Genomic DNA, 22315 nt, shown 5'->3' on the forward strand with positions numbered 1-22315 from the left:
ATGCGCTTCCTCGGTAGCCGACAGTAGAGCTGATAGGGCGAAGACCAGTGGTAATAGCGGGTGATTTCAATGCCTGGGCCATGGAATGAGGAACCCGTTTCACGAATTAGTGGGGTTCGATTGGCGTAGCATACTTCAACGACGAGGTATTTAGGATGGCCACCAATGGTTGACAAAGAAGGTAAGAAAGTTTCTCAAAGTAAGGGGTGGTACCCCTTACAGATATAAACCAGCTCTTTTACTATGACTGTACCAGTCACATGTTGTATTTGAACAAAAAATGAGCGCAGGTCGGAAGAACCTAACCTAGTTGATAGATACAATTGAATATATGTACATTCTATTAACCGTGCAATTAAATACAATTATTTACTAAGAAATGAACTAGAGAATTAAACTCAGGGGCAAAAATATTTACATATCGTGTGTATCACTACTATCTCTTGCCACTTCGGAAGCGGCGACGTGGAAAACTCTAAACTAGGCAGCTTTTTATTAAGCATCTTCATTGCATAAAAACGATCCTAAAAATATGCAAACGAATAAATTAAACAACTTTGATTACGCAAAAGTAAAACAAATTGAGGCGAAGACTCTCCTATGCGCTCTAGAAGATTAGGGGTGTAAACTACGATAGCGTGATCCAACTCCAATCATTTTTACAATAATTCATATTTTTGAGTAAGTTAACAAAGTATTTTGTTTTCTCCTATCTTCAATAATTTGTCTCCACGTAAGGTTCGCAACCCCCGATCCTTTCCACCGCGTTCGATCTCTTCAATTGATAAAAACTTCACTAGAATATGTAACTCTAAATCAGTATCCTGTGTGTTCGACGTGGGTTCCTATCGTCGGAAGCCCTTGAATCCCTTGATGGACTGCATGACCTTGGACATCAGCGGTGCTTTCCTCGGTTTAGTTGGTTGAAAAACTGTTGCGATAAGAAAAAAAATGATTATAGTCTCAATTCGATGGATTTATTCATTCGACAGGATTTACGAACTCACCTTGCACTTGAGCGTTGTCACGCGCTCCGGCAGCCACCTTCAAGCGGGAATCGCCCGCCTTGGCCACGTTGGTGGAACCATTCTTAAGGGCAGCGACTCGCGCGGCCGGTGAAACTACCGGCGCTTGGGCCGTTCCAAAGCGTGCCTGTTTGCTGATGATGTTGCGAGGTGGCTTGACAGCCGAGTCCACGTAGGCCAGCTGGGTCTTCCGGATCGGAGCCGTCTTTTCCACCTGGGACTGCTTGATGTTGGCCGTCAAGCTGAGCAGTTTGGACTCCCGTTCCTCGGAGCAGCGCTGCGGAGAGAATTAAGAATTTGTTAGATGAAGAACTGTTTCGAATCATAAATCGAATTCCCATCAATACTTACGATAAACATCTCCCGCCAGGACTCGCACTCCTCCTCCTTCCGCTTCTGGCTGCGGAAGTTTCGCTTGATGTGCTGCTCCCACAGGACGTCGCTGTCCTCCATCAGATAGGGATTGTAGCTTTCCAGCGTGAACAGTTGCTCGGGGGAGGCCCTCTCCAGCACCGGTTTCAGCAAGTCGAACGGAATTCCTCCGGTGTAGTCGATCAGATCGATGTGCTCCTGCAGCAACCGGATGCACAGGTTATACAACGTCGGCACTTCGCCCTTGAAGTTCTTTACGCCGGAGTAGACCTTGGTTCGAATGTTCTTCGACTGCATGCTCTGCCCGAGGGCTTCCTCCTCGGTCAGGGCACGTTTCTGGGGTCGCCCGTTGTTGGAAAATACGCACTCCATCACGGTCTGATTCAGAGGCATTGGCCTGTAGTTTGGCGAGATCATGGGCAGGGATTCGACAATTTCAGCGACCGGTAACGGGCTGGGCCTCTGCGCCAACAGGGAAGGAGTGGAGGAAGCACTGCTGTAACCACTGCTACTGGCGGTGCTGCAAGGCGAAATCGATCGTTTCGACGAACCGGACGATGAGAATGATCGATCTTTGTCGGATTTCGACGGAGGAGGAGGCATGCTGCTGCTGCTGGTGGATATCTTAACCTTATCTGCGCTTCCTTTGCTGGAGGATTTTTTCTTAGACGACGACGGCATTCCGATCATAGCTAAGGCATCCGCGAAGCTTGCACCTCCGCCATTGTCAAACTCACTCCCTTCATCCTTTTCCTCGTCGTCGACATTTTCCGGAGATTGATGCTCCTTCTTCTTCTTTTTTGAAGACGACGACGAAGATTCCTTCTTTTTCTCAGAGGAGGATTTCTTGTCTTTCTCTTTACTACTTCCGCTACTGGAAGACTTACTGCTAGATCGATCCTTACTACTACTGCTACTAGTTTTACTTCTACTCTCACTGGTATGCTCCTTCTTGGATTTTTTCACAGCACTATCTTCTTCATCCTCCGAAACTCTCTTGCGCTTCAGGCTATCGCTCTCCTTCGTATACCCATTCAGTCCTTCCTTCGACGACTTGCTTGAGTGATGCTTATCGCTGGTTTTGTCTTTACTGCTACAACTGTGACTGCTTTCCTTACCATTCGTGTGACTAGACTCTTTCCTACTACTACTGCTGCTACTGTGCTTGTCTTTCCTATCCTTTCCTTCATCTCCATGGCTGGATGATTTCCTCGACGAAGACGAACTCGATGACGGTGACGAGTGACTCTTTTTGCTGGAGCTGTGATGCTTGCTTTGGTCCCCATCACGATGCTTATCGTGGTGATCCCGGGATCGACTGCTGTCCTTCGAACCGGACGAACTGTGTCGGTCACTTTTGTGCTTGCCACTGCTGCCACTACCATGGTGGCGATCCGAATCACGATGGGAACTTTTCTCTCTACGATGGTCACTGTCACGGTCATTCTTTACCTCTTGCCGTGGCTGCTGTTCTTGTAACTCTTCCTGATTATCGGATTCCTCTTCCGGGTGGTGCTGTTCCTCTTCCTCGTCCTCCTCATCTTCGGCGTTCACTTCCTGGTGATCATCACTATGGTGATCTTCATCCACTTGAAGCCGTGATTCATCGTAATTATCTGTAAAGGACGGAGTAGGGTTATTCGGAATTCTTTGAGATCGCACACCAGTAGTTTTTGAATGAACAAAAGTTTATTGGTACGAAAACAAACTAAACCAAGCAAAATGATAACAAAAAATAAACAACTAGTGACACCTCAGCAGCAGCATACCTTCATCTTGCTGTTCCTCGTGATCCTCCTCGTCCTGGTGATGCTGCGAATCGGGTTCACCGGTGTCCGACTCCTCGGCTGCAACCATATTCTTCCATTTGCTTACCAGGGCCTTGGCGGCGACCCCCACCTCACCGTCGTACTTGCGGAGACCATTGACCGTACGGCCGATACCCGTGTCCTTCAGGTGTTGCACCGATACCGGAAGTCGGTACAGCTTACCGATGCAATGGACGAGCTGAAATGGTACCGGAGAAAAGGAAACATAAATTTCTAGAAAATTGAATGGTAGCAACCTCTATGCAACATTATCAACCCCAACGCCTCCCACCCACCACCCATCGGCGCGACAAATTTCAACCCATGCTGCGACATCTGCACTTGTTGCGCAACAAGAACGAGTATCATCCGAAACACTGAAACAAATTAGCATGTTGAATAACTTAGAATTAGTCTGTGTTCTTCTTCTTGTTTTTTTTTTGCGTAACGCCCCTACTGGGACAGAGCCTGCTTCTCAGCTTCCATAGTTATTAACTGAGAGCCTGCCAAAGATCATTTTGCGTGTATTATATCGTGTAGTATGCCAAGCAAATTTTCATTACGAAAAGCTCCTGGACCGACTGAAAATCGAATCTTAAAGCTGAGAAGAATGCTTTGTCCCACTTGAAACGTTACGCCAAGAAGAAGTAGAAGTAGAAAAAAAACCTACAGATGCCTCTTATTTTTTTAGTAGTTGCTGGTGCCCTAAAGACACATTTGAATAGCGATATTACTAAAATTAATTTGTGACTGAATTCCTACACTGCCGGCCTACGCATAATTGTCTCATGCTACATTGGAATCTCATGGGACAATTTTGCGTAGAACGGCAGTAACAGGAAATTAACCCTCTAATGGATACCTGGGGTCCATTGGACCCCAGAGCCACTTTGAAGTGGTCGCAAAAAAGTTTGGATTGACACATCGATCCCGTTTTCACAGTAGCTTCAAACTACACCACGATGAGTTATTTGTGCAAAAATAACAAATATTTCATGGCGTACTATAGATTATTTTTTATGTCAAAGTTGAACCGGGTGATTTTGGTCCCCTGGGGTCCATTGGACCCCACGACACGAATGATTATATCTTGTGATCGTCACTTCCTAGAATAATGCTGTCTTCGACAAAATTGTTCAATAGACCAAGGGCAATCTTGTGACGAACAAATTGAATTGGAATTAGCCCAGTAGGTGGCGTTATTGTTTATTCAAATTATGGATTGAAAGTTAAATTTAGCTTGAATATCTTGAGATTCGGAATGTATAGAAAGTTTGTGTCTTCGGCAAAAGTATTCAATACATCAAGGATTATTTGGTAATGAAAATTATTTTAAAGTTTTTCTGCAAAATGGCGCTAATTAGTTCGTATATGAACAGCATCCTAGGTTACCGAGTGGCAAGCGTCCTCAAATAAGTACGCATCTTTTGAAGTGAATATCATGAGAATAACACAATATAATTACATTCTGTTCACAATACCAATACTTCCAATTTGGTGGATAATTTACTTCAGAATTGACTCACTCGGATACCTCCAGGAATTCCTCCCACAATTTCTGAAGGAACTACTACCAGGATTCTTCCAGAAATTAATACAGGGATTCTTTCAGTAATTCCTCCCGAGATTCCTCTACGATTTCATCTGGGAAATCCACTTAAAAGCCCTCCGGAAATGACTCCCAAAACTACATCAGGAATTCCTCCAGGGATTCAACTAGGAATTCGTAAAAGGATTCTTCCACAAATGCTTTCCGAGATTCCTCCACGAATTCCTCCCAAAATTTCTTCAGGAATTTGTCTCCGAATTGCTCCCGAGTTTTCTCCAGAATTTCCTCCCGGGTTTCCTGCATGAGTTTTTCTAGGAAATCCACTTGAAATTCCTCCTGGGATTTGTTCAGGAATTCCTCCGGGGGGTGCTTCAGGAATTCCTCCTGGGATTTCTCCAGGAATTCTTACCGGTATTTCTCAGCGAATTTCTCCCGGGATTCCTCCAATAATCTTCCTGGCATTCCTCCAGGAATTCCTCTCGGGATTCTTTCAGGAATTTCTCCCGGGATTCCTCTAGGAGTTGCTCTCGAGATTTCCCTAGGAATTTCTTCCAGGATTCCTCCAGGAACTCCTCACGGGATTCTTCCAGGAATCTCTCTCCAGGAGTTCCTCCCGGTTACGGGAAGGAAACGTTGAAAATTACATTCCATTTTATTCGATTTTTCATGAAAATATATTTTGTATCACAGAGAACAGACATCCAAGCCTATAGAAAATTGTCTCGAAAGCTGTGCAAGGGTTCAATTTTTTTAGCGTTGACAACACTAGCGTCACCTATGCGGCAAGTTGCTACAATTAGTGGTGAGTACGCATATCTACATAAGTTTTATATTTACCACCGACAACAGCGTGGGAACATTGGGATAGCAGCGCCACCACGATGTTGCCACTTGTGTTGCCATTTCAAATGAACGTTTAATTCCTTACACAGTTTTGAAACTGAGCTTGGATGTCTGATCTCTGTACTGTGAAAAATCGTGTAGATTATGATCAAAGTATAATTGTATATATCCCATAATCTGTAATATAGACACTATAGATTCCATATGCGTTGCGTTGCGTTGCGTTGCGTGGTAACGGAGTAATTCGTAGATTGCATACTGAAAGTTGTCAGGTTAAAACTTTAATACTCCTATTGCTCATGGAATGCTATTTGGGAAGGAACAGCTATCCAATCAGAGGTTGAAGTAAAAAAGACATGAAAACTTCCATTGCCGGCCACGCCCATCTTCTCCGTTACGAGGAAAGGAAAGGATGTGATGATATGACACCTACTTTATGAAAGGCCAGCGACTCACCGGCGCCCCCATAGGTGTCAAGGAGTTGTGTATTTGGAATCGGTTGATTGGGGATTCACTATAAGCGAGTGATGCGGCAAGATTCAGATTGTGTAAGTGTATTTGTGTTGATCATGTAGATGTGTTGATGTGAGTGTAAGTGATTTTTTAACACCAACGTTGGGAGTGACATAGCTAAGAAATTTGTCACTCCATGGGCCTTTTTGCTTCCGGGATGGGGCACAGGCATTTGGACCATGTGTCCTGGCTAACAAGCCTAGGCTTGAGCGCCATTACTCGCTCTCTGAAACGATAAGAAATACGTTTTGTGGATGGGAAGGGATAGTAGGAAAGGGATGATATCTATTTATCGAGAGGTCAGCGACTCACCGACGCCCTCGTAAATAGAAAGGAGTTTGGATTTTGGTTTGGGAATGATCTGGAATTTAGTAGGATTAAATTATGCGATTGAATTATTATAAAATCAATACTGCACATACGTATCACATCGTGCACAAAAATAATCTTTTCAACCTGTACATAACCAATCAAGTTATAGCGGAAATACCCAAAAACAGAGATCTATAAATTAACTACAGGTCGGACTCGATTATCCGGAGTCGGGTACTGATGCTTTTCAAACATATATCTGGGGAACGGATCGTTCTATAAAGCTGAAATTTTGACATTTTGTCAAGCCAACCTTGAGCCAACCTTTGAGTGATCAGTCAAAATTTCAGCTTCCTACAGCATTCCGTGTGTGAGATATTATTTTGGGAAGCGCCCAAACCCGACTCCGGATAATCGAGTCCGACCTGTATCCCTAAATGAAAGAATCAAGTTCAGCCGCCTGGAAGCTATGATGAAATATTAATGAAAACATTTTATGTTGAATATTGTTGTCCAACCAATTATTTACTATTGGTTATCAAGCGTTGCAACGATCGACACGCCATCATCCCCCGAATGTTGGAGTCACCTTCCTGACGGTAATGTTTGCGGTGAAGCATCACTGCGAACAGGGTACCTACTCCCTCTAACATACGAAAGATGGTGGTTCGTTGATCGTTATAAGCCAAACGATTTCGGGATGGGTTGATGATGATCTTTGATGGCGAAATGGCAGCTAATTCATCCAGACTGTAGTCATTTTTCCTAGCGTCCGTTGCCTTCTAGATTTCTAATACTAATGGTGAGTGTAACGCAAAGATCTCCCACACCCATTATCATTCTAAATTTGGGTCAATAATTGATCTTTTGATGATGTGATTGATAGCCACCATCAGTGCAGGTCAAGTTATGTCGTACGGTTCCTCTTAATATGTTGTACATAACATAATATTTCCGTCTGGTGGTTTGTTCTCAAAGGGCGCGTCAAACATATTGCTGACTGCTGGAGCTGATCTAACTACAATCATCGCAATCAAATAATTGTAATGTTTGCAAAGGAGCTTTCCATGTTTAATGCCCTCCGAGTTACCCTCCTCCCATAATCGCAAAAAGCATCAATTTCAATGAAAAAACTCGACAAATGAAAAAATAAAAGTAGTAGATACAAAAGGAACAATCTCACCAATTTTCGTCGTTATCGCTTGCACTTTCCGGTCACCGGGAATGCATCAAAATCAATTCTCCGGCGTGAATCAGCATCACGAGGAGCCGTCGGATATTCGCCCACTGGATCCCTTCCATGTCGTTCCCCTTCAGCTCTCTTCGACCATCAACTTTTGTCAATTTTCCTTCTTGAGCCGCATCGTCTTCAGTTTGTAAGTCCCGACACGGTACGCGGAACGTCCTTCTCTTCTTTCTTCGTTAGTCAATACTAGACACGGAAATGGACCGAGTCGACCGAATCACACCAAAGCATACACTTGAGAGTATGGAAAATTGCAAATACATTAATCGCGAACATCCGAATTACCAAAAATCATAGACACTATAGATTCCATATGCTTTCCAAACTGCAGACAACTGTAAGGGGCCGTCCATAGATGAAGTGGCATTTTAGGGTGGTGGGGAGAGTCTCTGATTATGCTACGAGCCATGTATTAGGTATGGGAAAATAGGAGGAGAAGGGGGGTGTCAAAAATCGCCAAAAATGCTACGCCATTTATGGATGGCCCCTAACCATGCGATCTGTCAATTCGTTTAGCCAAACGAGATTTACGGAACGATAACGACTGTGGGGTGTGACGTCATTTTCTATTAGTACACATTAAATTCACTATAAAACACTCTAAAATTGCGTAATTCAAATATTTCTCCCCAAGTCTGTAGATTCTATAGTGTCTATATTCGGTAGGTCCATGTCCTGCCAAATAACAGCTGTAGACACCATCTCTATAAATAATAAGCATCCCGCACCAGCGTCTCCCAATAGGAGAGTTCGTATCAAATGGCTCATAAACTGAACATTTTTGACCTACCCAACAACTAAGACACCATTTTTCTAAGAAATCTGGATCCTGAGATATATGAGATTTAAATTTTAATAGTGTTACGTCTGTTTGTCTCTGATTCCTCTTGGGTTTATTCAAATATTACGAAACGCAAAATTTGACAACTTAAGGGCTCCTCCCTTCTCCGTGCAACAACTTTTGTATGGAAAATTTTGAATGAAACGTAACACAGCGCTAGACCACCTCCCACACCTTTGCGTTACGTAATATTTGAATGACCCCTTTTGACCCGCTGGACATATATGTCTACTCGTCTACAGCAGTGCGATTTACCCTATTGTTTCGGTACGTCTTGTCCTTGTCCGCTTGTTTAGGTACGTTATATCCTGTAGATCGGGGGCATTTTTCAATGCTCACTAGCACCACCTAGCAGAAACTTCCCGAACTAAATTGTTCATCACTAGATAGGCCTTGACTTTCCTAACATCTTTGCTGAAAACATCACCCTTTAAAAAAGTAAGGATCACGAGATACGCGAGAATATATGTTGGGGTCTAATGGACCCCAGGGTCTCAAAACGGACCTTCATTTAAGGTATCCTCTTGAGGGTTAAAGAACACACACTGTTTACAAATTGTACATTTTATGCAGTTCACTGCTAAAGAGCAGCTCAACCGGCATAACTCACTCTCACTGCATAGTGAAGCAGTTAGTGAGGATCTACGTTATTGCTGAATTAGAACGATTTACTTGACGGAGAAAACGTCCACGAAGCTGTTGCCGTTTTTTAGGATCTGGTGTTCGGAGCTATTAGCAGACACACTCCTCTTCGCAGATGTAATTTGCAGCACTCGAACAATCAGCCTTGGTGGAATGCCGAGCTTCCATATAAACAAAACGTTCTTCGCAAGGCTCGTCGTCGTTTTCTTCGCCACCGTACTAACCAAAACAAGTATTATTTTACGAAACCTCGAGGCTGAATGTAACGAAAATGTAACGTCTGCTTTCCGTGCGTACACCAACCGAATTGAATACGTGGTCAAGACCGATCCCTCCTCCTTTTGGCGTTTCTTCAAAAGTATAAATGACACGCAGTTCAATCCTTCACAACTGTATTTTGGCGATACAAAAAGCCATGACACCGACCGCCTATTTGCCAAATATTCAACATGTCACTCTCGGAAGCCATTTTTTCCGGTAACTCCCACGATATTAGAAACTATAGACCAATTTCAATTCTTAGTCGTTTAGCCAAAACGCTCGAACTTTTGGTTCACGATCGAATGTACCCTGCGGCAAAGCCGATAATATCGCAAAATCAGCACGGTTTTGTGAAGAATACATAAGAATACCACCACAAACTTGATGTATACTAGCGCACTAAACTCTGCTTATAAGAAAATCGTTCTGAAGTGGATAGTGTATATGTCGAATTTTCTAAAGCTTCGTGGCTTCGTGGTCGTGCGGCTAGTGTCACCAAGCATTCAGTCGCATCGTGCTAGGAGCGCGGGTTCGATTCCTGCCACAGCTGTCAGGAAAAGTTTTCGGCTGCGCCACTGGGCGTTGCATGCTAGTCCGTTGACTAGTGTCGTGCTTCCTTCAAAGAGCAAATAGTTCACTGGAAGTACTAAACGTGTCCGTGTATTTTTTTTATACCGAGGCAGCTTTCCACGCTCGCCATAATGGCGGATGCCATAAAAAGTTTAACAAGAACTGTGCCCAAAACACTGAACTGAAAATAGAAAAAACATTCTCAGCAAGCTTTGGTTTCTAATAATAACCGTTTTGTTGTTTGCTGTCAAGGCTGGGGTTTTCACTTTTTCTTCCAAATTGCGTTATTTCAGGTTATTGAGTAGAATTGCTTCAGTGGCATCAAGGCAACGGTGTGGATTTCATGAAAGAGGGCATCAATTTCTCAAATTGCCCTCAGTTCCTCCCAATTGAGAAATTATGAGCAATTGTCAAGCAGAAGTTGAAGAAGAGTAGAGAGGTGGGTCGGGATGCAACGGAGACATGATTAATGGTATTCGAAGGAAGATTCGGGATTTTATTAAAATCAAGTAGGAATAATTTCAACGCCATTTTTCTTTTAAAGTGCAATTAATATCCAAAATGTTGAGTGCAAAACATTTTTTATTTCAATAACATATTTCCGAGATAGCGGTTTCTTGCGTCCAGTTATTAATGAAAAAGATCGTAGTGTGCGGCGTCCGAGTACGGACGCAAAAAAAAATCACCCCCGAGTTTTTTGTGCCTGTCATATTTTTTTTTTCGGAAAAAGAGTTTCTAGTGAAAATTTTCGAAATACTCGGACAAGTTGCAAAGTTTAAAATGCAAGCAAAGGTGCGATTTAGTGATGCAGAGCGTTGGAGCTACCAGGGTAATTAGGATTACCGAAAACGACACGGTATGCAGCGGACGGAATCAAACACACTCGCAAAAGCTGCAGAATTTCAAGTATCTTCGCGAACTTCGTGGTATCTACAGCGAGTGTTTCAGGAGGTGCGGTTTGATAACGTTGTCTCGGCTCGGATGGCATGAATGCGCATGTTACTCGTGACCTGGAATTGCTGTGTATCCAGATCTTGATCCAAATTGTTATGTGAAGTTCTTCCTCCATACAATGTCTTGTTACACCCGGATGAGACGTGCGATGTAGGTATCTCTAGAGTTATGGGAGGCAATTATGGTGAGGACGATTCAATTTATGATTGACGCATAAAGTAGGTAAGTGAATAGGTAGTTGCCACGTAATATCCAGAATACGGTAAGCTAATAATTGTTCCCTCGCTATGGTTATTCAAAGTTGCCGCGGTGGGGGGCTAAACCCAGTAGCATTCCAAGCGCCCATTTGTGCACCTTCCCTTGAGCCTTAAATAAGGGGAAAACATGGTAATAATTCAATCGCATAATGTAATCCTACTAAATTCCAGATCATTCCTAAACCAAAATCCAAACTCCTTTCTATTTACGAGGGCGTCGGTGAGTCGCTGACCTCTCGATAAATAGATATCATCCCTTTCCTACTATCCCTTCCCATGCACATAACATATTTCTTATCGTTTCAGAGAGCGATCAATGGCGCTTAAGCCTAGGCTTGTTAGCCAGGACACAGTGCAAATACCTGTGCCCCATCCCGGAAACAAAAAGGCCCATGGAGTGACAAAATCTTTTAGCTACGTCACTCCCAACGTTGGTGTATATACTGTTATATTATGTAGTTATTGATCGCTCCCTCAGAGCGTTGTATTTGAATGACCCCGACATGCAGTTCAGTTGATTCCATGTATACGTACGGTTCGGATGTGTAATAAAGTTATCTTGAAACGAGCGTACTAGTTTCATTAGTGAAATAAAACATGGTGTCAGAAGCCATCGTGGTTTTCTGAAAAAGGTTCCGGCGTCATAAATATCGCGGAATTCGAAGTGTTTTGGCGAGGAAAAGAACGAACTGAGACAGTGAAAGAATCATTCGCGGCGGTTGTCGATGAGGGCAAAACGCGGGGAGTGAACAAGTCGAAACTTGTCGTGCGGCATATTTCTTTTGCTGTGCCTGCGTCGTGTGATTTTCCCGAAAGTGCTGAAAACTGTGTTTCAGAATGGATTCCGAACAATTTTCTCGGTTTATGGCCCACCAAAATGGTGTTTTTAAGGAAATGGTGGACGCGTTGCGCCAGATAGGCACACCGCAACAAAATGTGCAGCAGCCGGCGGAAAAAGCAGCATCCGTGCCGGTTCCTCTTCCTCCCCCGCTTGAGCTGGAGGGAGACATGGAGCAGAATTTCGAGTTTTTTGTGCAAAACTGGAAGAATTATGTCAGTGCATCGGGAATGGATCAGTGGCCTCCGGAGCAAGACAGGCAGAAAACAAGTGTACTGTTATCAGTGATTGGCAATTCTGCGCTCAAAAAGTATTTCAACTTTGAGCTAACGGCAGCACAAATGCAAGATCCGGACACCGCAATTGCGGCAATTAAGGTGAAAGTGGTTCGCGAGCGAAACAAAATGGTTGACTGGTACGATTATTTTTCCATGATGCAAGAAGTGCAAGAGGGCATCGATGAATATGTTGCTCGGTTGAAATCATTGGCGAAGTTGTGTCGTTTCGGTGCTTTGGAGGAAGAGTTTGTGATGTACAAAGTGGTGACCGCCAATAAATGGCCAAAGCTACGAGCAAAGTTGTTAACGACCCAGAATCTGTCTTTGGCGAAAGCGATCGATATGTGCCGCGCGGAAGAGATTTCAGAGAAACACGCCGTGGCTGTTGGACAAGCCAGCGGTGATGTAAACATGGTGAAAAGCAAGAAGAAAAGTTTGAAGTGCAAGTTCTGTGGCGATTGGCACGATTTCGCCAAGGGATCGTGCCCCGCACTAGGGAAGAGGTGTCGTGGGTGCGGTGGAAAAAACCATTTTGAGAAGGTCTGCAAGGCGGACGGTAAGAAGAAGATGAAGAACAAGAGAAAAGTGAAGAAAGTGCAGGATGGTAGTCTTTCAGACACCAGCCAAAGTGAGGACAGTGACAATTCGGAAACGGAGAGCGAAGAAGAAGAAGTGGTTATCGGAAAAGTCTATGATTATTCGGACGCTGGAGGCAACGTGCTTGCGGATTTGGAAGTGTTCGTCAGCGATAAATGGCAATCGGTACGCTGTGAACTGGATACCGGCGCAAATACGAGCCTTGTAGGAGTGGATTGGCTGAAGAAAATGGCAGGCGGTGAATGTCCCGAATTGCTGCCTTCTAAGTACCGCCTACAAAGTTTTGGAGGAGCTGCGATTCCAGTACTCGGCGAGGTCAGGATTCCTTGTCGACGCGGCGACCGTAGGTACACGCTGGCGTTACAAGTCGTTAATGTCAATCATATGCCTCTCCTATCAGCAAAGGTATGTAAAAAACTTGGATTTGTTAAGTTTTGCCACTCGGTGGTGCTTCAGCCCCCAAGATCGGAGCAAGATCTTCTCAACATTTACCGAATCAAGGCTGAACAGATAATTCAGGAGCATAAGCAGCTTTTTGAGGGATATGGAAAGTTCTCGGGAGTTGTGTCTTTGGAAGTTGATCCCGATGTTGTTCCCTCTGCCCAGCAACCTCGACGAGTTCCTATTGCTATGCGTGAGCTCCTGAAAGATGAATTGCTAAAGTTAGAGCGAGACGGCATTATCGTTAAGGAAAACCAGCACACTGAGTGGGTTAGCAACATCGTTTTGGTTAAACGGGGTGGCCAAACAGGGTCAGTTCGTATATGCTTGGACCCTATTCCACTCAATAAAGCATTGAAGCGTCCTCGGCTCCAGTTTACGACAATCGACGAAATTCTGCCAGAACTAGGCCGAGCGAAGGTGTTCTCTACAGTCGATTTGAAGAAGGGTTTCTGGCATGTACTCTTGGACGAGGAAAGCAGTCGGATGACGACCTTTTGGACTCCTTTTGGGAGGTACAGATGGGTTCGAATGCCCTTCGGCATAGCTCCAGCACCGGAGATTTTTCAAGCTAAACTGCAGGAAGCAATTCAGGGACTGAAAGGAGTTGAATGTTTGGCCGATGACGTGCTAATCTACGGTTCTGGAGAATCTTTGAAGGAAGCGTTAGAGGACCACAACCGGAATCTGAAGGAATTGTGTAGGCGACTGGAAAGAAGCGACATCAAGCTGAACCTTAGCAAATTGAAACTGTGCGAAACATCAGTCAAGTTTTTCGGGCATGTTTTAACAAATCAGGGTTTGAAGGCAGATGAGAGCAAAATAGCCACCATCAAGGAGTTTCCAACGCCAACAGATCGCAAGCAACTGCAGAGATTCATCGGCATGGTGAATTATCTCGGGCGCTATATCAGAAACCTCAGTGCTGAAAGCACAGAACTACGAAGATTGATTTCGGAAAGGGAAACTTGGACTTGGACGGCAGCAGAAGAGAAGGAGTTTAACTGAATGAAGGCGATAGTTGCGGATGTGAAGTCATTACAGTACTACGATGTGAACCAGCCACTCGTGATAGAATGCGATGCGAGTTCATTTGGGTTGGGCGCTGCGGTGTTCCAGGAGAAAGGGGTCATCGGGTATGCATCACGCACTTTGACAGCTACGGAGAAATGTTACGCGCAGATCGAAAAGGAGCTTCTGGCGATTGTGTTCGCGTGTGTCCGATTCGATCAGTTAATTGTGGGTAACCCGAAGACGATAGTACGGACGGACCATAAGCCACTATTGGCTGTTTTTCGGAAACCGTTACTCTCCACTCCACGCCGCTTACAACATATGCTTCTATGCTTGCAGCGGTACAATCTGGAATTGCAATTTGTCACGGGTAAAGAGAATGTTGTTGCTGATGCCATATCAAGAGCTCCATTGAACGAGAAGCAGCCCGGTGATCTCTTCGATAAGCGAGACATCTATCGTATTTTCAACGAAATAGAATCGATCAACATGAGCAACTACCTCAGTATCACTGACGAGCGACTGAACGAAGTGATTTCAGAAACAAAGACTGACCCTACAATGCAGATAATCATTCAGTACATCAATCAGGGCTGGCCGTCTTCTGTCGATAGAGTTCCGGACGCAGCGAAGGTGTACTTCAAGTATCGCGACGAATTGAGTACCCAAGACGGAATCGTGTTTAGAAGTGATCGAATTGTTGTACCACACTCTTTGAGGAAGATGCTTACGGAAAAAGTCCACCTGAGTCATAATGGAATTGAAGCGACTTTGAAGCTGGCCCGCGCAAACCTGTTTTGGCCAGGAATGAACTGCCAGGTCAAGGAAGCTGTGATGCGATGCGAAATTTGTGCGAAGTTTGCACCTTCACAACCGTCACCTCCAATGAAAAGTCATGCAATCCCAGTACATCCATTCCAGGTCGTTTCTATGGATGTCTTTTTTGCAGAGTATCTGGGAGAAAAGAAAAAGTTCTTGGTGACCGTAGATCACTTTTCTGATTTCTTTGAAGTCGATATACTCAAGGATCTAACCCCGAAAAGCACAATCAAGGTTTGCAAGGTTAATTTCTCGCGGCATGGCAGACCACAACTGGTTATAACGGATAACGGCACAAACTTTGTCAACGCAGATTGGAAGCAGTTCGCACAAGAATGGGATTTTCAGCATGCTACGTCGGCTCCACACCATCAACAAGCGAACGGAAAAGCAGAGGCAGCGGTGAAGATAACCAAGCGTCTTCTACAAAAGTCCAAAGAGTCGGGAGTCGATTTCTGGTATGCTCTTCTCCATTGGAGAAACGTGCCGAATAAAATCGGATCGAGTCCAGTAGCGCGCATGTTTTCTCGAAGCACTCGGTGTGGAATACCAATGTCAGCGGAGAATCTCATCCCGAAGCCACAAATCGGAGTTCCAGAAGCAATAGAAGGCAACAGACGCAAGGCAAAGTATCATTACGACAAACGGACTCGTAATCTGCCGACTTTGGAAACGGGGCAACCTGTATATGTGCAGCTTCAACCAGAGACTTCAAAGCAGTGGACACCAGCAAACATCTGCAGCAGATTGAATGAGCGTTCGTACGTCGTTGATGTAGATGGCGCTCGTTATCGGCGTGATCTCGTAAATCTCAAACCACGTAAAGAACCACCTGTAACGCCTTCCCAGCCATCATTGAACAAACCAAGCGCTCCTGACGAGGTACCGACAATACCAGCGGATACGTCAATGGATTCAACCAGTTGTTCTGCGGCCAACAATTCAACAAGCAGTCATGAAGGATCACAGGAAACGCTTCGAAACGTTGCGGTATCGTCAACAAGCAAGGCGGCAAATGGGTCATCTCGTAAGCAAACCAATCAACCAGTGGGCAGCGTCACCAGACCGAAAAGAACCTCGAGACTGCCGAGTCGTTATCTTGATTATGAAATGAATTAATTTTTATTTTCAAAACGGGGAAGATGTTATATTATGTAGTTATTGATCGCTCCCTCAGAGCGTTGTATTTGAATGACCCCGACATGCAGTTCAGTTGATTCCATGTATACGTACGGTTCGGATGTGTAATAAAGTTATCTTGAAACGAGCGTACTAGTTTCATTAGTGAAATAAAACATATACTAAAACACTTACACTCACACTAACACATCTACATGGTTTACTTACATAATCTGAATATTGCCTCTTCACTCGCTTATAGTGAATCCCAAATCAACCCATTCCAAATATCCAACTCCTTGACACCTATGGGGGCGTCGGCGAATCGCTGACCTTTCGTAAAGTAGGTGTCATATCATCACATCCGTTCCTATCCTCGTAACGGAGAAGATGGGCGTGGCCGGCAATGGAAGTTCTCATGTCTTTTCTACTTCAACCTCTGATTGGATAGCTGTTCCTTCCAAAATAGCATTCCATAAGCAATTGGAATAGAAGTATTAAAGATATAACATGACAACTTTCAGTATGCAATCTACGAATTACTCCGTTACCACGCAACGCAACGCAAATTGCGTTATTTCAGGTTATTAGGTACTAATAAATTTAATTCTTATTTTAGGAAATGCCGCATGAGACAAGTTATTCGCATGTATTATTTATGCTTAAATGAGAAACGGTAACGCTATTTGGTATTCACGGATGGAATGTATCTTGTGGCCCTCTTGGTGCTAATCGGTCTCGGCAAAAATCAGTCGGTCATCAAACACTACCTCTTACTGTCCTGCTCTCGGCCTCGAAACCTCAATGCAAGTTCACGTTGGTTTTATACCAACATTCAACCCATTTTCTAAATAACCACCATTGTATTTTAAATAAATTAACAGAATTTTTGAAGACATGAACCAAGAGGTTGATGCCTCGGGGAAGAATTTCGAGACGGGGAAGTAGTTTTTCTGCTAACTGTTGGTAAAGAGTTTTATTCATTTATTTGCTTTTCTTTAATATGTCCTAATGTCCATGGAACCTCCCTTAGGACACCACCTATTTTTGTACGTTTTTATTGCTCTCTGCAAAGTAACGTCGTGAACCGTCTAGTTAGATAGGAATCGACATGTTGATAGGTGGTTCTGAGTCGACGACGTTTTGAGAACCAATGACAAACTGATTACTACACGAACTTGTGTAAATTTTTGGAATAGGTACATCACGGACCTCAGTAGAGCAGCTAGGTCTTGTTATTTATCTTATGCAGACAGTAGCATTGGTCTTGTGTCACCGAGTCTTGTATTTGATAGGTCGAGCAGGCATCAGAAATAGCCATACCATACGCAATCACTTCCGAAATTTAGCGGACTGTAAGGGAACCTGATAGAACTGGGGGTTCATACAAATATCAAGCGTTTATTCAGGCCAAACATGTCTAAAGGTCCAATCTGCAAAAGAGAGGCTCTCTTTGCTTTTCCTCTCTTCGGTTAATATCTCAGCTATTTATTTGTATTATGATTGTCTCCTTGCATTGAACGATGGTCAAAACAATCGTCTTTTGATTTGTACTGCAAAAATAGTTGAAAAGTGTACCACTACATTGCAATAATTTAAAGAGAAAGTGAACAAAGAGAGCCTCTCAAATGCAGATTGGACCTATTGAAATGTTTGGCCTGTATTGATATAGGTTTGCATTCCAGTGAGGTTTTTTTTCGGATCACAGAGCGAAGGAGTGGTCACGATGTAGTTGAAAATGGACGCGGTGCGATGACGGGAACTATGAAAAAGTGAAGGCGTTGAACGGTTGAACATGGGCGGATTGATCTCAAGTTCGAGAGAATTCTGCATGTAGCGAGTCCGTTTTGCTTTCAAGAATTATAAATAGCATATGCAAATAACTTGTCTCATGCAGCATTTCCTAAAATAAGAATTAAATTTGTTAGAAATAAACTTAAATAACGCAATTTGGAGGAAAAAGTGAAAATGGAAAACCCATCCTTGACAGCAAACAACACAACGGTTATTTCTAGAAAGCAAAGCTTGCTAATAATATTTTTTTCTATTTTCAGTTCAGTGTTTCGGGCACAGTTCTTGTCAAACTTTTTATGGCATCCGCCATTATGGCGAGCGTGGAAAGCTGGAATCAGGAAGCCAAACAGCCAGAAAATGTTCGGGAGGTTCGCGCTTTTGCTGTACTTGCGAACTATTCTGCAAAGTTTGTAAAAGGTATGGCCGATATGATGAGTCCTCTTTACCGTCTTTTACGAAAGGGCGAAAAGTTTGTTTGGACGCAAGATTGTATGGATGCGTCGATGAATGGAGTTTCCGCTGTCTTGTTGCAGAAAGAAAAGTAACGGGAACAACCGATAGCTTATGCTCCGAGAATTCTCCATTCGGCGGAGCGGAACTATAGTGTCATAGATCGCGAGGGTTTGGCAATCGTGTACGATTTGAACATTTTTTTCCACTAGGGTAATTGATCCGATCATGGAGGAGTTAAGCGCTGGGTTCATGTTTAAACCACAATTGTATCGCCCCAAGCAAACTTTTTACATGGATTGAATTGAAAATAATAAAATCCATCCTTAATCTACGGGAAAATAACGAAATATTGCCACTTTGATGTTGTTATGAGCATTTTATTCGTTTTTATCTGAAAGATCATTGTGTTCCTAATGTTGCGGTATTTTGTTCCTATTGTTGCGGTATCCCATTGAAATCATATGGGATACCGCAACATTAGGAACACTACCGCAACAATAGGAACACAGCAGCAAACACATTTATGAAAATATTTTTTTAAAATAGGTTTTTGGGCAAATCTTAAGCAAACAAATGGTGCAATCTCATAATTTAAGCACCATACATCTATTAAAAATACCTTTTGATAACATTTCAGTCGAAAAAGTGCTCAATTGCCATTACCGCAACAATAGGTACTACCGCAACGATGGGAACAATTACCCTATTTGATTAGAAACGCCTTCACTAGTAATCCTACATTATAGAGATCTGCGGAGGCGGCCATTGTGAGCCAATCGTGCAGAGAGAACTGTCAAAGTGTGAGCCAAATGAACATGCTTATTGTTCGTAGGAAGGCGTCGTTTGAACGGTATTGCAATCGGAACTAAATAAATTAAAATAATTTATTTTTAATATCGAGATATTGGCGGCATATGTATGTTTAGTAAAAAGATAAAAATTTATTGATTCTGCTTTCAAAAGCTCATGCTTATGACGACACTTTTGTTGCGGCACTTGTCGAAAAAACTTCCATTGCTGCTTCTTGCTTCACTTCTGCCGATATGATTAGCGTAACACTTTTGCATTGAATTTCAGATTTCTTCGATTGCTCCGCTATTTCAACAAAATTTTGAAAAAAAAATTCTACCATAATTAGAAAATGTAAACAAAACAACTTGAACCACAATGAAGTCACGCATAAAGTTTGAACATCTAGCTTTGTAGCAAGTGTTGGCAGCTGTTGTAAACCAAAACAAACAGCGTTGCCGAATCGACGTATGTAACTTCCGCTCATCTCTATGTAGAGGATTTCTAGCCTTCACTATAAGGACTGATCACAAGCCCCTATTGTCAATCCTGAATCCAACAAAAGGAATACCACAAGTCACTGCGAGTAGGATGCAAAGATGGGCAAATTTTCTGGCCGGTTTCAGCTATACAAATAAACACGTGAGCTCGCATAAGAATATAGCAGACTATCCGTCACGAGTTCCATTCGAATCGTGGAAACTATGAAAGGAGGATGATAGCTTTTTGAACAGTGGCGAAGAAAAGATGGTTAATTGTGAGGTTGTGCGCGACCGAAGCGATGACGGATGATAAAGAGTTGACGACCGTTCTACAGAATCTGAAAACTGGCAAACCAATTGAAACGGATAGTCCTTATCGAAGATTCAAAGACGAACTTTCCGTGGAAAACGGGCGAGGATTAAGGTTAGTCATCCCAAGCAGCTTAATAAAAATTGTGTTCGCCCAACTTCATCGGTCACATTTGGGAGTGTTTAAAAGTAAATCGGTATTGAGAATGAGATGTTCTGTATGGTGGCCAACCATAGACGAAAAATTGGAAAGCAACATCAAAAACTGTTCAGCGTGTTTATCCAACAAACCTTCTCCTGAGAAAGCAAGAGTGATTCCATGAAAACCACCCCAGTCTGTTTGGAGTAGGGTGCACCTTGATTTTTGCAGGCCCAGTTAACGGTAATAAATCTCAGATACCGTGTACAAGGAGCAATATCTGGAGACTCAGATTTTGCCAGCTCTTCCATATAGAGCAGTCAGAGCTCCAACTTCCAACCTTTTCGGTAAAAATGAACATAGCGATCCGATCTAAGGATTGAATCTTGTTTTTTTTGAAGTATGCTAGTTCATAGAGTAAAATGATGATACACAAATTCGATTAACATTCAATCCAGCTTTTTACGCTTGATGAGGGATGATTCATTTTTGACGGATCTTGCCGACAGCCCATGCAGCACACAGTAGCCAGAAATTTCAGTTCATTGCTTCTGGATTGTCAAAAATTTTCACCATGAACTTTTTCTGCTAGTATAGAACGTAAGTTATAATTTAAAAAAAATATTTCTTTTGTGATCGGTATTCGCCACCTTCAACCGTGAAACCAGTTGACACAGAGGAACTGTACTTAACCTGCGTTACGCCCGCCCAGTCCAATGAACTCCCAGTCCTAAACTTTCCACCGAGGCATCGCAAGAGGAGGGAAAACAATGAATTACGATTGTGGCTTTAATTAGGAGATTCCTATAGTCCATATGGTCCCATTTCTGCCCAATTGGGTTCTTTAGGGGTATCCGGATTATTTCATAATCGAATTCTCCACCCAACAATTTGTCGAAATCCAAAATTTCATAATTTTTGGAGCCCGGGAACTATTTTTAAAATACATTTAAAGTTTGTATGAGGAAATTTTTTTGTTCGGGTCGAACTGTCGCTTTATCGATGAACTGTCATTCTATCCACGAAAATTAAAACTGTTTTGTCAACTAAACCATCAAAACAAATGTATTGGAATCCAATAAAATCACGTTATACTCAGAAAAATGAGCTCTTTCGATTAGGCTATAGAAAATAGCAATATTTTATTCACTAAGGGGTTAGAGGCGATTTCTTCACCCTAGCTTAAGCGTTAAGCCAGGTTTAACTGTATGGGTAAGCCTGGCTTACCGGTTAAGCCGAGGTGAAGAAATTGGCCCTTAGGCCCTTAGGGCCAATTTCTTCACCTCGGCTTAACCGGTGTTCCAGGCTTACCCATACAGTTAAACCTGGCTTAACGCTTAAGCCAGGATGAAGAAATCGCCCCTAAACAACCCAATTACAACTGTATCTACGGATAATTCGTGTATGGTGTCAGTGTGGAATCCGGATGATGCTGCCTAGTGCCGTGCTGCCGCTCTTTCGTCCAAACTTCCGTTGGGCCCTCGTGGAGTGCAAAGGGGCTCTAGGCTGTCTTTACGTGGCTTGCGTGGTACGATTTGTCCACTGGGCTAACATACGGACCCGGGACACCTTTGCTTCCCATCCCACCAGATGCTCTTCCGAAACCTGAACGTTCCTTTAGTTTCCGTCCGACGCATCGGATACACTCTTCGTCATCGGGTTGTGGGTGTGTAGTCTCCGAACTCAACTCAGGAGTGTTTAATCTCTCCATCCGCATAAAATTTCTCCAGGAATTCCCATCGAGGATTGATCCTAGAGTTTCCACCGTTGATTGTTCTAAGAGCTCCCACCGGTGGAAATTCCTGAAGTAATCATCGATGGGAATAGCTGGAGCAATCGTTGGTTTGACTTTCTGATGAAATCATCGGTGAGAATTTCTGGAAAATTGCCCGCTAGAAATACCCGCAGGAATCACCGGTGAGAAAACAGAGGAATCCCGGGTTGGAATTCGCTCAGGAATCCCCAGTAGGAATTCCTGGAGTAATCTCCAAAGGAAACTCCTGGAAAAATAATTCTCCCTGTATTCTCACTGAATTCTACAGAAGTTCCT

At 43.3% G+C, this 22315-nt stretch overlaps 1 protein-coding gene across 1 annotated transcript in view; it reads right to left on the reverse strand.

Annotated features, from left to right (window-relative positions):
* Positions 1-234: 234 nt before the first annotated feature.
* Positions 235-22315, reverse strand: part of LOC109400928 (transcription elongation factor B polypeptide 3) — a 28496-nt gene continuing 6415 nt past the window's right edge. Inside the window, exons 2-5 of the mRNA XM_019673421.3 lie at positions 3167-3404; positions 1377-3013; positions 1008-1302; positions 235-931 (exon numbers count right to left, since the gene is read on the reverse strand). Coding sequence (XP_019528966.3) covers positions 846-931; positions 1008-1302; positions 1377-3013; positions 3167-3404 — 2256 coding nt within the window. The 3' untranslated portion in view covers positions 235-845. The remainder of the gene's footprint in view (positions 932-1007; positions 1303-1376; positions 3014-3166; positions 3405-22315) is intronic.

This window comes from Aedes albopictus, chromosome 1 (assembly GCF_035046485.1).
Source record: "Aedes albopictus strain Foshan chromosome 1, AalbF5, whole genome shotgun sequence".
Lineage (NCBI taxonomy): Eukaryota > Metazoa > Arthropoda > Insecta > Diptera > Culicidae > Aedes > Aedes albopictus.